The sequence below is a fragment of the Asparagus officinalis genome, chromosome 2 (genome assembly GCF_001876935.1).
Source record: "Asparagus officinalis chromosome 2, Aspof.V1, whole genome shotgun sequence".
Taxonomy (NCBI): domain Eukaryota; kingdom Viridiplantae; phylum Streptophyta; class Magnoliopsida; order Asparagales; family Asparagaceae; genus Asparagus; species Asparagus officinalis.
This window is the reverse complement of record NC_033795.1, coordinates 3,819,702-3,834,834: the sequence shown is the minus strand read 5'-3', so window position 1 is coordinate 3,834,834 and position 15,133 is coordinate 3,819,702. Positions and strand designations below refer to the sequence as shown.

The 15,133-nt window shown below is 39.2% G+C and overlaps 1 protein-coding gene across 1 annotated transcript; it reads left to right on the top strand.

Moving 5' to 3' along the window:
- On the top strand, positions 10,218–15,133 carry LOC109829977 (UPF0051 protein ABCI8, chloroplastic-like). The gene is given in 4 exon segments (XM_020397090.1): positions 10,218–10,661; positions 10,664–10,878; positions 10,880–10,903; positions 14,658–15,133. Coding segments are annotated over 4 exon segments (822 nt in total). The 5' UTR covers positions 10,218–10,297; the 3' UTR covers positions 14,877–15,133.

The window sequence follows — 15,133 nt, the reverse complement described above, 5'->3', positions numbered from 1 at the left end:
GGTTTGATTACCCGATTTGGAAGTGGACCTCTCGTTCATTGGGGGAATCGAGAGGAGATTTTGGCTGTGGCCCTAACTGTATGAATGTTTGACCAAGCAGGAGTTTGAGACGACCTAACTGTCGGAAGGTTTGATCGCTCGATTTGAAGGTGGACCTCTCGTTCATTGGAGGAATCGAGAGGGGATTTTGGCTTTGGCCCTAACTTTTATAGGTTTGACCAGAACGCAAAGAGAGTGGAATACGGGTAGCAAAGAAAGTGCCAACCCATATTACCACTCAAAGGGAGACTTTAATGTTAGGCGTTTAGGACCTAGCACGTTGAGTCTGAGAAACGCCAATGACTGGCAGATGGGAATGTTGGTGGGTCCACTGTCGTTTGATTTGATCAGCGGATGGTTTGGTGAGGAAAGATTAACCTACCAGAAGATTGGATCTCTTCTCACAAAAATAACTCATAAGAGTTAGAGAATAAGAAGAGACATTCTGACCTTCAGAGTTCGAATGTAGATTTCTCCTTCGTCAATTCCACAAAGACCGGGTTATCCCTAAGAATACCCATGTGGTATTCTTTCGGGAACTTCCCGATGCATTGGATTATCCACCCCCAGCTTCTCTCTTGGAACTGGGTTTGATTTTGTTGTCCGACCGGGTTATCCTTAAGAATATTAGCGTAATATCCTCCAGGAACTTCCCGTCAATGGTAGGAAATAGTTTAGACTCATATACCTATTGGAGTATCAGGGAGCAGTTTAACCTCTTATACCGGTAGGAGGAATGAGAAACAGTTTATACTCGTATACTCTTTGGAGTCGTAAGAAGCAGTTTATACTCTTATACTTATCGGAGTGTTGAGAAGCAGTTTATACTCGTATACTCGTCGGAGTTTTGAGAAACAGTTTATACTCTTGTACTCTTTGGAGTATTGAGGAACAGTTTATACTCTTGTACTCTTTGGAGTATTGAGGAACAGTTTATACTCTTGTACTCTTTGGAGTATTGAGGAACAGTTTATACTCTTGTACTCTTTGGAGTATTGAGGAACAGTTTATACTCTTGTACTCTTTGGAGTATTGAGGAACAGTTTATACTCTTGTACTCTTTGGAGTATTGAGGAACAGTTTATACTCTTGTACTCTTTGGAGTATTGAGGAACAGTTTATACTCTTGTACTCTTTGGAGTATTGAGGAACAGTTTATACTCTTGTACTCTTTGGAGTATTGAGGAACAGTTTATACTCTTGTACTCTTTGGAGTATTGAGGAACAGTTTATACTCTTGTACTCTTTGGAGTATTGAGGAACAGTTTATACTCTTGTACTCTTTGGAGTATTGAGGAACAGTTTATACTCTTGTACTCTTTGGAGTATTGAGGAACAGTTTATACTCTTGTACTCTTTGGAGTATTGAGGAACAGTTTATACTCTTGTACTCTTTGGAGTATTGAGGAACAGTTTATACTCTTGTACTCTTTGGAGTATTGAGGAACAGTTTATACTCTTGTACTCTTTGGAGTATTGAGGAACAGTTTATACTCTTGTACTCTTTGGAGTATTGAGGAACAGTTTATACTCTTGTACTCTTTGGAGTATTGAGGAACAGTTTATACTCTTGTACTCTTTGGAGTATTGAGGAACAGTTTATACTCTTGTACTCTTTGGAGTATTGAGGAACAGTTTATACTCTTGTACTCTTTGGAGTATTGAGGAACAGTTTATACTCTTGTACTCTTTGGAGTATTGAGGAACAGTTTATACTCTTGTACTCTTTGGAGTATTGAGGAACAGTTTATACTCTTGTACTCTTTGGAGTATTGAGGAACAGTTTATACTCTTGTACTCTTTGGAGTATTGAGGAACAGTTTATACTCTTGTACTCTTTGGAGTATTGAGGAACAGTTTATACTCTTGTACTCTTTGGAGTATTGAGGAACAGTTTATACTCTTGTACTCTTTGGAGTATTGAGGAACAGTTTATACTCTTGTACTCTTTGGAGTATTGAGGAACAGTTTATACTCTTGTACTCTTTGGAGTATTGAGGAACAGTTTATACTCTTGTACTCTTTGGAGTATTGAGGAACAGTTTATACTCTTGTACTCTTTGGAGTATTGAGGAACAGTTTATACTCTTGTACTCTTTGGAGTATTGAGGAACAGTTTATACTCTTGTACTCTTTGGAGTATTGAGGAACAGTTTATACTCTTGTACTCTTTGGAGTATTGAGGAACAGTTTATACTCTTGTACTCTTTGGAGTATTGAGGAACAGTTTATACTCTTGTACTCTTTGGAGTATTGAGGAACAGTTTATACTCTTGTACTCTTTGGAGTATTGAGGAACAGTTTATACTCTTGTACTCTTTGGAGTATTGAGGAACAGTTTATACTCTTGTACTCTTTGGAGTATTGAGGAACAGTTTATACTCTTGTACTCTTTGGAGTATTGAGGAACAGTTTATACTCTTGTACTCTTTGGAGTATTGAGGAACAGTTTATACTCTTGTACTCTTTGGAGTATTGAGGAACAGTTTATACTCTTGTACTCTTTGGAGTATTGAGGAACAGTTTATACTCTTGTACTCTTTGGAGTATTGAGGAACAGTTTATACTCTTGTACTCTTTGGAGTATTGAGGAACAGTTTATACTCTTGTACTCTTTGGAGTATTGAGGAACAGTTTATACTCTTGTACTCTTTGGAGTATTGAGGAACAGTTTATACTCTTGTACTCTTTGGAGTATTGAGGAACAGTTTATACTCTTGTACTCTTTGGAGTATTGAGGAACAGTTTATACTCTTGTACTCTTTGGAGTATTGAGGAACAGTTTATACTCTTGTACTCTTTGGAGTATTGAGGAACAGTTTATACTCTTGTACTCTTTGGAGTATTGAGGAACAGTTTATACTCTTGTACTCTTTGGAGTATTGAGGAACAGTTTATACTCTTGTACTCTTTGGAGTATTGAGGAACAGTTTATACTCTTGTACTCTTTGGAGTATTGAGGAACAGTTTATACTCTTGTACTCTTTGGAGTATTGAGGAACAGTTTATACTCTTGTACTCTTTGGAGTATTGAGGAACAGTTTATACTCTTGTACTCTTTGGAGTATTGAGGAACAGTTTATACTCTTGTACTCTTTGGAGTATTGAGGAACAGTTTATACTCTTGTACTCTTTGGAGTATTGAGGAACAGTTTATACTCTTGTACTCTTTGGAGTATTGAGGAACAGTTTATACTCTTGTACTCTTTGGAGTATTGAGGAACAGTTTATACTCTTGTACTCTTTGGAGTATTGAGGAACAGTTTATACTCTTGTACTCTTTGGAGTATTGAGGAACAGTTTATACTCTTGTACTCTTTGGAGTATTGAGGAACAGTTTATACTCTTGTACTCTTTGGAGTATTGAGGAACAGTTTATACTCTTGTACTCTTTGGAGTATTGAGGAACAGTTTATACTCTTGTACTCTTTGGAGTATTGAGGAACAGTTTATACTCTTGTACTCTTTGGAGTATTGAGGAACAGTTTATACTCTTGTACTCTTTGGAGTATTGAGGAACAGTTTATACTCTTGTACTCTTTGGAGTATTGAGGAACAGTTTATACTCTTGTACTCTTTGGAGTATTGAGGAACAGTTTATACTCTTGTACTCTTTGGAGTATTGAGGAACAGTTTATACTCTTGTACTCTTTGGAGTATTGAGGAACAGTTTATACTCTTGTACTCTTTGGAGTATTGAGGAACAGTTTATACTCTTGTACTCTTTGGAGTATTGAGGAACAGTTTATACTCTTGTACTCTTTGGAGTATTGAGGAACAGTTTATACTCTTGTACTCTTTGGAGTATTGAGGAACAGTTTATACTCTTGTACTCTTTGGAGTATTGAGGAACAGTTTATACTCTTGTACTCTTTGGAGTATTGAGGAACAGTTTATACTCTTGTACTCTTTGGAGTATTGAGGAACAGTTTATACTCTTGTACTCTTTGGAGTATTGAGGAACAGTTTATACTCTTGTACTCTTTGGAGTATTGAGGAACAGTTTATACTCTTGTACTCTTTGGAGTATTGAGGAACAGTTTATACTCTTGTACTCTTTGGAGTATTGAGGAACAGTTTATACTCTTGTACTCTTTGGAGTATTGAGGAACAGTTTATACTCTTGTACTCTTTGGAGTATTGAGGAACAGTTTATACTCTTGTACTCTTTGGAGTATTGAGGAACAGTTTATACTCTTGTACTCTTTGGAGTATTGAGGAACAGTTTATACTCTTGTACTCTTTGGAGTATTGAGGAACAGTTTATACTCTTGTACTCTTTGGAGTATTGAGGAACAGTTTATACTCTTGTACTCTTTGGAGTATTGAGGAACAGTTTATACTCTTGTACTCTTTGGAGTATTGAGGAACAGTTTATACTCTTGTACTCTTTGGAGTATTGAGGAACAGTTTATACTCTTGTACTCTTTGGAGTATTGAGGAACAGTTTATACTCTTGTACTCTTTGGAGTATTGAGGAACAGTTTATACTCTTGTACTCTTTGGAGTATTGAGGAACAGTTTATACTCTTGTACTCTTTGGAGTATTGAGGAACAGTTTATACTCTTGTACTCTTTGGAGTATTGAGGAACAGTTTATACTCTTGTACTCTTTGGAGTATTGAGGAACAGTTTATACTCTTGTACTCTTTGGAGTATTGAGGAACAGTTTATACTCTTGTACTCTTTGGAGTATTGAGGAACAGTTTATACTCTTGTACTCTTTGGAGTATTGAGGAACAGTTTATACTCTTGTACTCTTTGGAGTATTGAGGAACAGTTTATACTCTTGTACTCTTTGGAGTATTGAGGAACAGTTTATACTCTTGTACTCTTTGGAGTATTGAGGAACAGTTTATACTCTTGTACTCTTTGGAGTATTGAGGAACAGTTTATACTCTTGTACTCTTTGGAGTATTGAGGAACAGTTTATACTCTTGTACTCTTTGGAGTATTGAGGAACAGTTTATACTCTTGTACTCTTTGGAGTATTGAGGAACAGTTTATACTCTTGTACTCTTTGGAGTATTGAGGAACAGTTTATACTCTTGTACTCTTTGGAGTATTGAGGAACAGTTTATACTCTTGTACTCTTTGGAGTATTGAGGAACAGTTTATACTCTTGTACTCTTTGGAGTATTGAGGAACAGTTTATACTCTTGTACTCTTTGGAGTATTGAGGAACAGTTTATACTCTTGTACTCTTTGGAGTATTGAGGAACAGTTTATACTCTTGTACTCTTTGGAGTATTGAGGAACAGTTTATACTCTTGTACTCTTTGGAGTATTGAGGAACAGTTTATACTCTTGTACTCTTTGGAGTATTGAGGAACAGTTTATACTCTTGTACTCTTTGGAGTATTGAGGAACAGTTTATACTCTTGTACTCTTTGGAGTATTGAGGAACAGTTTATACTCTTGTACTCTTTGGAGTATTGAGGAACAGTTTATACTCTTGTACTCTTTGGAGTATTGAGGAACAGTTTATACTCTTGTACTCTTTGGAGTATTGAGGAACAGTTTATACTCTTGTACTCTTTGGAGTATTGAGGAACAGTTTATACTCTTGTACTCTTTGGAGTATTGAGGAACAGTTTATACTCTTGTACTCTTTGGAGTATTGAGGAACAGTTTATACTCTTGTACTCTTTGGAGTATTGAGGAACAGTTTATACTCTTGTACTCTTTGGAGTATTGAGGAACAGTTTATACTCTTGTACTCTTTGGAGTATTGAGGAACAGTTTATACTCTTGTACTCTTTGGAGTATTGAGGAACAGTTTATACTCTTGTACTCTTTGGAGTATTGAGGAACAGTTTATACTCTTGTACTCTTTGGAGTATTGAGGAACAGTTTATACTCTTGTACTCTTTGGAGTATTGAGGAACAGTTTATACTCTTGTACTCTTTGGAGTATTGAGGAACAGTTTATACTCTTGTACTCTTTGGAGTATTGAGGAACAGTTTATACTCTTGTACTCTTTGGAGTATTGAGGAACAGTTTATACTCTTGTACTCTTTGGAGTATTGAGGAACAGTTTATACTCTTGTACTCTTTGGAGTATTGAGGAACAGTTTATACTCTTGTACTCTTTGGAGTATTGAGGAACAGTTTATACTCTTGTACTCTTTGGAGTATTGAGGAACAGTTTATACTCTTGTACTCTTTGGAGTATTGAGGAACAGTTTATACTCTTGTACTCTTTGGAGTATTGAGGAACAGTTTATACTCTTGTACTCTTTGGAGTATTGAGGAACAGTTTATACTCTTGTACTCTTTGGAGTATTGAGGAACAGTTTATACTCTTGTACTCTTTGGAGTATTGAGGAACAGTTTATACTCTTGTACTCTTTGGAGTATTGAGGAACAGTTTATACTCTTGTACTCTTTGGAGTATTGAGGAACAGTTTATACTCTTGTACTCTTTGGAGTATTGAGGAACAGTTTATACTCTTGTACTCTTTGGAGTATTGAGGAACAGTTTATACTCTTGTACTCTTTGGAGTATTGAGGAACAGTTTATACTCTTGTACTCTTTGGAGTATTGAGGAACAGTTTATACTCTTGTACTCTTTGGAGTATTGAGGAACAGTTTATACTCTTGTACTCTTTGGAGTATTGAGGAACAGTTTATACTCTTGTACTCTTTGGAGTATTGAGGAACAGTTTATACTCTTGTACTCTTTGGAGTATTGAGGAACAGTTTATACTCTTGTACTCTTTGGAGTATTGAGGAACAGTTTATACTCTTGTACTCTTTGGAGTATTGAGGAACAGTTTATACTCTTGTACTCTTTGGAGTATTGAGGAACAGTTTATACTCTTGTACTCTTTGGAGTATTGAGGAACAGTTTATACTCTTGTACTCTTTGGAGTATTGAGGAACAGTTTATACTCTTGTACTCTTTGGAGTATTGAGGAACAGTTTATACTCTTGTACTCTTTGGAGTATTGAGGAACAGTTTATACTCTTGTACTCTTTGGAGTATTGAGGAACAGTTTATACTCTTGTACTCTTTGGAGTATTGAGGAACAGTTTATACTCTTGTACTCTTTGGAGTATTGAGGAACAGTTTATACTCTTGTACTCTTTGGAGTATTGAGGAACAGTTTATACTCTTGTACTCTTTGGAGTATTGAGGAACAGTTTATACTCTTGTACTCTTTGGAGTATTGAGGAACAGTTTATACTCTTGTACTCTTTGGAGTATTGAGGAACAGTTTATACTCTTGTACTCTTTGGAGTATTGAGGAACAGTTTATACTCTTGTACTCTTTGGAGTATTGAGGAACAGTTTATACTCTTGTACTCTTTGGAGTATTGAGGAACAGTTTATACTCTTGTACTCTTTGGAGTATTGAGGAACAGTTTATACTCTTGTACTCTTTGGAGTATTGAGGAACAGTTTATACTCTTGTACTCTTTGGAGTATTGAGGAACAGTTTATACTCTTGTACTCTTTGGAGTATTGAGGAACAGTTTATACTCTTGTACTCTTTGGAGTATTGAGGAACAGTTTATACTCTTGTACTCTTTGGAGTATTGAGGAACAGTTTATACTCTTGTACTCTTTGGAGTATTGAGGAACAGTTTATACTCTTGTACTCTTTGGAGTATTGAGGAACAGTTTATACTCTTGTACTCTTTGGAGTATTGAGGAACAGTTTATACTCTTGTACTCTTTGGAGTATTGAGGAACAGTTTATACTCTTGTACTCTTTGGAGTATTGAGGAACAGTTTATACTCTTGTACTCTTTGGAGTATTGAGGAACAGTTTATACTCTTGTACTCTTTGGAGTATTGAGGAACAGTTTATACTCTTGTACTCTTTGGAGTATTGAGGAACAGTTTATACTCTTGTACTCTTTGGAGTATTGAGGAACAGTTTATACTCTTGTACTCTTTGGAGTATTGAGGAACAGTTTATACTCTTGTACTCTTTGGAGTATTGAGGAACAGTTTATACTCTTGTACTCTTTGGAGTATTGAGGAACAGTTTATACTCTTGTACTCTTTGGAGTATTGAGGAACAGTTTATACTCTTGTACTCTTTGGAGTATTGAGGAACAGTTTATACTCTTGTACTCTTTGGAGTATTGAGGAACAGTTTATACTCTTGTACTCTTTGGAGTATTGAGGAACAGTTTATACTCTTGTACTCTTTGGAGTATTGAGGAACAGTTTATACTCTTGTACTCTTTGGAGTATTGAGGAACAGTTTATACTCTTGTACTCTTTGGAGTATTGAGGAACAGTTTATACTCTTGTACTCTTTGGAGTATTGAGGAACAGTTTATACTCTTGTACTCTTTGGAGTATTGAGGAACAGTTTATACTCTTGTACTCTTTGGAGTATTGAGGAACAGTTTATACTCTTGTACTCTTTGGAGTATTGAGGAACAGTTTATACTCTTGTACTCTTTGGAGTATTGAGGAACAGTTTATACTCTTGTACTCTTTGGAGTATTGAGGAACAGTTTATACTCTTGTACTCTTTGGAGTATTGAGGAACAGTTTATACTCTTGTACTCTTTGGAGTATTGAGGAACAGTTTATACTCTTGTACTCTTTGGAGTATTGAGGAACAGTTTATACTCTTGTACTCTTTGGAGTATTGAGGAACAGTTTATACTCTTGTACTCTTTGGAGTATTGAGGAACAGTTTATACTCTTGTACTCTTTGGAGTATTGAGGAACAGTTTATACTCTTGTACTCTTTGGAGTATTGAGGAACAGTTTATACTCTTGTACTCTTTGGAGTATTGAGGAACAGTTTATACTCTTGTACTCTTTGGAGTATTGAGGAACAGTTTATACTCTTGTACTCTTTGGAGTGCTCGTGAAGCCCTAGCGAAACAAAGTGGGGAAAATAAACCGACGGAAACGTTTTATCCAACGTGGCCTGACGTGGAGGCGGTGAAAAGGGTTTCCACAGAGATAAAAAGCGAACCAAACAGGCCCTAAATCTATCAATTGACAGCTGGCTACTCCTCAATATTCAAATATCACTGACGTACTACCACACACAAAATATCACTGATCAAAGGACGAACTTTGCAGATACGGTTGGTTTGTGGTCTACTGGTCCGCATACGCAAGGCCCCATTTTCCCGATTTTCACGGCGTTTAGCCAAAATTTGCATTAGTTCTGGAGGTTCTCTAGGCAAACCTACAATGTCTAGGGGGGCGCTTGTGAAATTTACCATTCGCACATCACCTTCCTCTCTTCCCCCCTCTCCTTGACTCTTCGCTTCTCCGTTCCGTCCGGGCATAACTTACATAAATATCGGGTCCTCGTCACCACCCACAACCCGCGCCACCGACCCATCCATAGCCGCTCACGTGTCCGCCTCCCGTCTCATTAAGACCTCGTCGTCAAACATCCTGCCACAGCGGCCTCTCTCTCTCTCTCTCGGTGTCTCGGCCGCCAACGACGGCCGCGTAGCCATGGCCGCCGCCGGCCTCCTCTGCTGCTCATCTCTCCTCGTCCTCGCCTCTTCCGCCCCTTTCCCCACCCGCACCCGTACCGGCCCTTCCGCCCCCAAAGCCCGCCGCTCCTCCCCACCGCAAAACCGCCCGCGCCAGCGATTCCGCTCCGTCCGAACGACCAGAAAACCGCCGTCCCCCCGTCCGACGGACCGATCCAGAGGCTCCCGCGCGGTACAAGTGACGGCTTCTGCTCCGACTTCGAGTCGCGGTCTCCGCATCCGCCCAAGGGGCTAGCGAGTCCACGACTCCGGGCCTCTCAGAGGCTCAAATCGAACCCGATGCGATGCTCCGCTCTCAGCTCAGCCGCCTGACAAGCGCTCCAAAACCTAAGCGAGCCGCTGGTGGTCCGACAACAGGTACCGCCCCATCGACCTCGACTGCATGTTCACCTACTACTCCGAGGCCCAGCAACACCAGCGCCAAGCTCGGCTGCCTCGACGACGCCGACCCCAAGCTCACGACACTTTCAGAAGCTCGGCATCCCCTCATGGAGCAGGAGCGGCTGCGCACAACGTCGCACCGACGACGGTGATCGGACGTCGATCTCATGCATCGCCACCACGGCACAGGGAGACCCTGATGGAGGCCGGGGGTCATCTTCTGGCTCGATCTGCCGAGGCCATCCGGAGTACCCCCTGAGATCGTGAGGAGGTACCGTGGGGAGCGTCGTGCCGAGCACGGGGGGACAACTACTACGCGGCGCCTGATACTCGCGTTTTCAGGCGACGGGTCCTTCTGCTACGTGCCCAGGGACACGGTCTCGCCCATGGAGATCTCGACCTACTTCAGGATTAACGACAAGGAGACGGGGCAGTTCGAGAGGACCCTGATCGTCGCTGAGGAGAACAGCTTCGTTAGTTACCTGGAGGGGTGCACCGCCCCGCAGTACGACAGGAATCAGCTGCACGCCGCGGTGGTCGAGCTGTGGTGCGCTGAGGGGGCGGAGATCAAGTACTCGACCGTGCAGAACTGGTATCATGGGGATGAGGAGGGGAAGGGGGGGATATTTAATTTTGTCACGAAAAGAGGGAGGTGTTACGGGGCGAGGTCGAAGATATCGTGGACCCAAGTGGAGACGGGGTCAGCGATTACTTGGAAATACCCGAGTGTTGAGTTGAGAGGGGATGATTCGGTGTGGCGGTGACGAAGGATTATCAGCAGGCTGATACCGGGACTAAGATGATCCATGTGGGGAAGAACACGAGGAGTAAGATTGTTTCCAAGGGGATTTCGGCGGGGAAGTCGAGGAACTGTTATAGGGGGCTTGTGCAGGTTGGGGCTCAGGCTGAGAATGCGAGGAATTTCTCGCAGTGTGATTCGATGCTTATTGGGGATACGGCGGGGGCGGGCTAACACGTATCCTTATATACAGGTTTGGTTTTTTTGCTTTGTTAGTTTTTGAATTGATTGATGCTAGAACTAGAAGGATGTTAGATTAAAGTATTTGTAGTGTAGCTGTTATTTTACGCATGCGATGAAATTTTATTTTTTGTTAATGGGTTATTTATAAGGTTCTATGCTCTATCTCGGTGAATGAGTTTAACTTGTATACAAGTTGAGTACCTTTTGAACAGAATGAGGGGAGAGTATATGGCCTTAACGTTTACCTCTTGTGCCTTCTGATCGTGGTAGTAGGAGGTAAGGTTGAGTATTGAATTATGATACAATTGGACCGTTCTGTAATCAATTAGGGACTATATTTAGATGCCAAAGATCCTATTTTTTATTGAGTTCCTATTTTTTATTGAGTTCTTGCCTCAAGCATCTTCAGGTAGAAAGTTTCCTTCCAAATAGATTAGTTGATGGAATGACCTGTTCTTGCTTGCTGACACCCCAAGAACCACTCTTATGCTTCCGATTGTCAGTAAATATAATGTTAGACGTCAAATGACAATCTTGATTTGATCTGTTAATACACTGGTAGCAGAAGTTGCAGAATTTAGGATGTTGTTTGCAATTTCGGCACCCCTGAAGAGCTGTGTTCAAGTTACACTATTTCATTAGCTCTCGTTGCCTATGTTTTATTATTTTCCTTCTCTCAAAATATAAAAAAAAGAAGAAATGGTTTTTCTCTTGCTTTACCAGATTTTTTGTTTTATCAGCATGTTGCATAGACGATAGTTCGTGGTACTTTTCCTCTGGTAATACTCTAATGGATCACATCTCATAGGGAGTTGTTCTGGCCTCTGCTGTAGAGTAGTCTTTTCAATTTTTTCTGCATATGATATTCCTTTTCCTCCCTCTTCTATTCTTCTTTCTGCCTAGATTTTTTTTCCTGGAAAATGCAATGATAACATATGTTATAAGTTTTCACTTCATACTTGTCTCGGTAAATTCATTGATGGATATGCTTATAAGTTACAAGTTTTCCCTGCATCATGTTCCATCTGGTGATAAATGGAGTTATGATTGTTGGTTGTGATATGGAGATTCGTATCCCCACCATTACCAACAAAAACCACCTGCTCAATGGAGATACTATTGGCAATTGAGAAGAGGAAGGGGATCTATTTCCTCTTAGCTTTCATGTTTGTAGGTTCTGTTTTCCTTAGGTTAAGCCCTTACCTGTTTGTGAACATTGGTCTCTTGGTTGGCACTATTGTGATTAGTGTCCCACATCCAAGCAAGGTTTGAAATGTGTCGTAATAGGTTCGCATGTCCGAAGAAGACAGACTTGTTGTTAAAAAAAAATTCAAGTCAATGACAAAAAAAAAAGCCAATAGGATTCCCTTTTTGGGTCATGTGCGTTCTAAGCCTATATAGACTACTCTGGCATTTTTGTGTGCCTAACCATGTAATACTTTGGTATCGGGGCAAAAGTGATGTATGTGAAGGCTCGAATTAACTCAGATTATTGGCTTCAAACTTCCTGGCTTGGGGTTGTATATTAGTTTAGATAGGCTTCAAGTTTGTCAAGTAATCACATGGGGGTTTTGAAATGAAGAGTTAAAGATGAGTAGAATAATTTAGAACAAGTACGCTAAAGAAAATTTTCCCTTTTGGTTATGGGTTCTGTGCCTATTAGTCACTCCCTCACATTGTTGGGCCTAATGACAGCAGGCATATGAATAATCATTGCTCAAATTGCTGTTTCGGATAATTACCTCCTTTAAATTAGAAGCCGTGAACCTTTTTACTGCCTCAACCCCTATCTCTTGAGAGCTGTTTCATGAGCTATGATCCTTTTACTATTGTGAACTAGCAGTCTAGCACATACTCGCACTCGATTGGTCCTCCAGTCTACCAAATAAATTTCCCTCAGTTCATTCAGCTGAAGTTATCTCTAACTTCTTGGAAATACTCTCATTTTTTGTCCTATATTTATTGCACTGCTGATGTTTCGTTTTAACTAACCTTATTTCAGACATGGTTTCTTTTTCTTACCTTGATTATTGAACATCTGAACTCATAAAACATAGCTAGTTGGTATACTGTTCCTCTTCAACTTCATATAGAAGCCAGAAAAGACTTCTCATTTTGAAAGTCGTCCCTTGATTTTATGATATCATTATTTTCAAATTGCACAACTGCAATAGAGGATTGATCTTAGGAGATGGAAAGATCAGTCTTAGGTATCTGTTATTCATCAATGTCCATCACACCATAATTTCTTGTTATTTTGTTGGAGTTTGAGCTTTAGAATTTCAAATGATGTGCTTATTTTAAATCCAGATTTCTCGCTCTTGTTTCTTTATCATGCAAACCCCAAATCCATTTGCTTAAATTAGTGATAGTGGCAATTGGCTAACAGCACCTTCCCCATTTTATTGGTATTTTCACTTTTGGAGAATTTTGGGCTTTTTTTGGTCCAACAGATTCCACATCCCATTTCCCAAAATAGGGATGGATGAGGGAAAAAGGGAGCCTTCCTCAAATCTGCAGCATTCTGCAAATTTTTGCAGAGAGCTTTGTCATAAATGCAGCACATTCTTCAAAACGGGATGGAGGAGAAAATAAATACAAAACAAAATCCGCAATTACAAAAAAAGTCATGGGGACAGTTCCAATGCATAAGAGCATCCCAAAATAGGGATGTAGAATATTTTTATTATTGTAATAAATGCAGGATTCTTCAAAATGGGGAAGTTGTTGGAGTTGGAGCAAAAATAATTTGGAGAATATGACTTTTACTTTCCCATTTTGAAGAAATTTTTGGAGAACCTGAGCATCTCCAACAGCTTCCCCATTTCCCACTTTTGGAGAATTTAGTTAGGTTTTTGGTCCAACAGATTCCCCATCTCATTCCCCAAAATAGGGATGGAGGAGAAAAAATAGGGAAGCTTCCCCAAATCTGCAGCATTCTCCAAATTTTTGGAGGAAAAAAGGGATTCTTCAAAATGGGGAAGCTGTTGGAGTTGGTGTAAAAATAATTTGAAAAATATGACTTTTGCTTCCCCATTTTGGAGAAACTTTTGGAGAAGCTGTTGGAGATTAGGTGTAAAACTTTTCTCATTTCTATTTTAGAAACTAGCCCTTCCGTATTCTGATGATTCTCGTTGACTGAGCTGCTACAATTGGCAAACGACATACATCATGTGACAATGGAACCTCTTTCCTAGTATGAAACTATGACTAACAGCTAGGTTTATCCACGGCCAATTCTTTCTGCTTTGGAGGTTGACCCTTTGCATTTAAGAAACAGGTCTTGGAGACTTTCTTTAATTTTGAGAGAAAACAGGTAAATCATGTAATTCATTCTGCAGGTTGTTCCTTTGTTCATACTCTCTGGTTGGCTTCTCACTAAATTAAATGCAAAAAACTTGCCTGCTTGCCAACTTTCTTATCTAGTCCCTATCTGTTATTCTTAGAATAACTTAAGTTGTATGAACCTATTCTCGATGTTCTCTCTCTTTGATTGCTACTTTCATTGCTCTTAAGACGATGTCCCCAACGAACCTTGAAGCGGTGGGTATTAATTTGTTTTGTTGATACAAGTCTATGCTTATCATTCTTGTGTCAGCCTTAAAACCCTCTTTCTCCTGCAAGTAGCTCATCTACTGCAGGCTAATTAAAGAAATTAGTTTTTCACATTTTGAGCCTAAGCATTAAATCTGCACCCGTTCAAAATTTTAAAAAAAATGTTAGCATTTTTGTTCAAAATTGTGATCATTATGCTCAATGTGCAGGTTAAGAACCCCTCAGCTCGTGTAGAGCACGAGGCAACTACCTCAAAAATCGGTGAGGACCAGCTCTTCTATTTCCAACAGAGAGGAATCGACCACGAGAAAGCTGTTACTGCTATGATTGGTGGGTTCTGTAGGGATGTCTTCGATAAGCTTCCCCTAGAGTTTGCGTCAGAGGTTAATGCTTTGATGAACATTCAGCTTGAGGGGTCTGTGGGTTAAATAAATGAAGATCCGTGCCTTATTTATGTTTATAGGTTATGTTTTAATGTTCCCTAGTGTAATTTGAATAGTCTGATGAAGTTTTTGAGTATTGCGACGTTGCGTGTCCGTTGAGTATTGTGATGTTGTATGTACAGGTGAAAATTCTGTTAAAATTTCATAAGGATGTAAGAAATTGATAAAGTGAATGATATAACTACTCCAGTGCGTAGCTGATGATCATCTCTCCAAAATTTTGGGATAATGCCTTTTTGCTA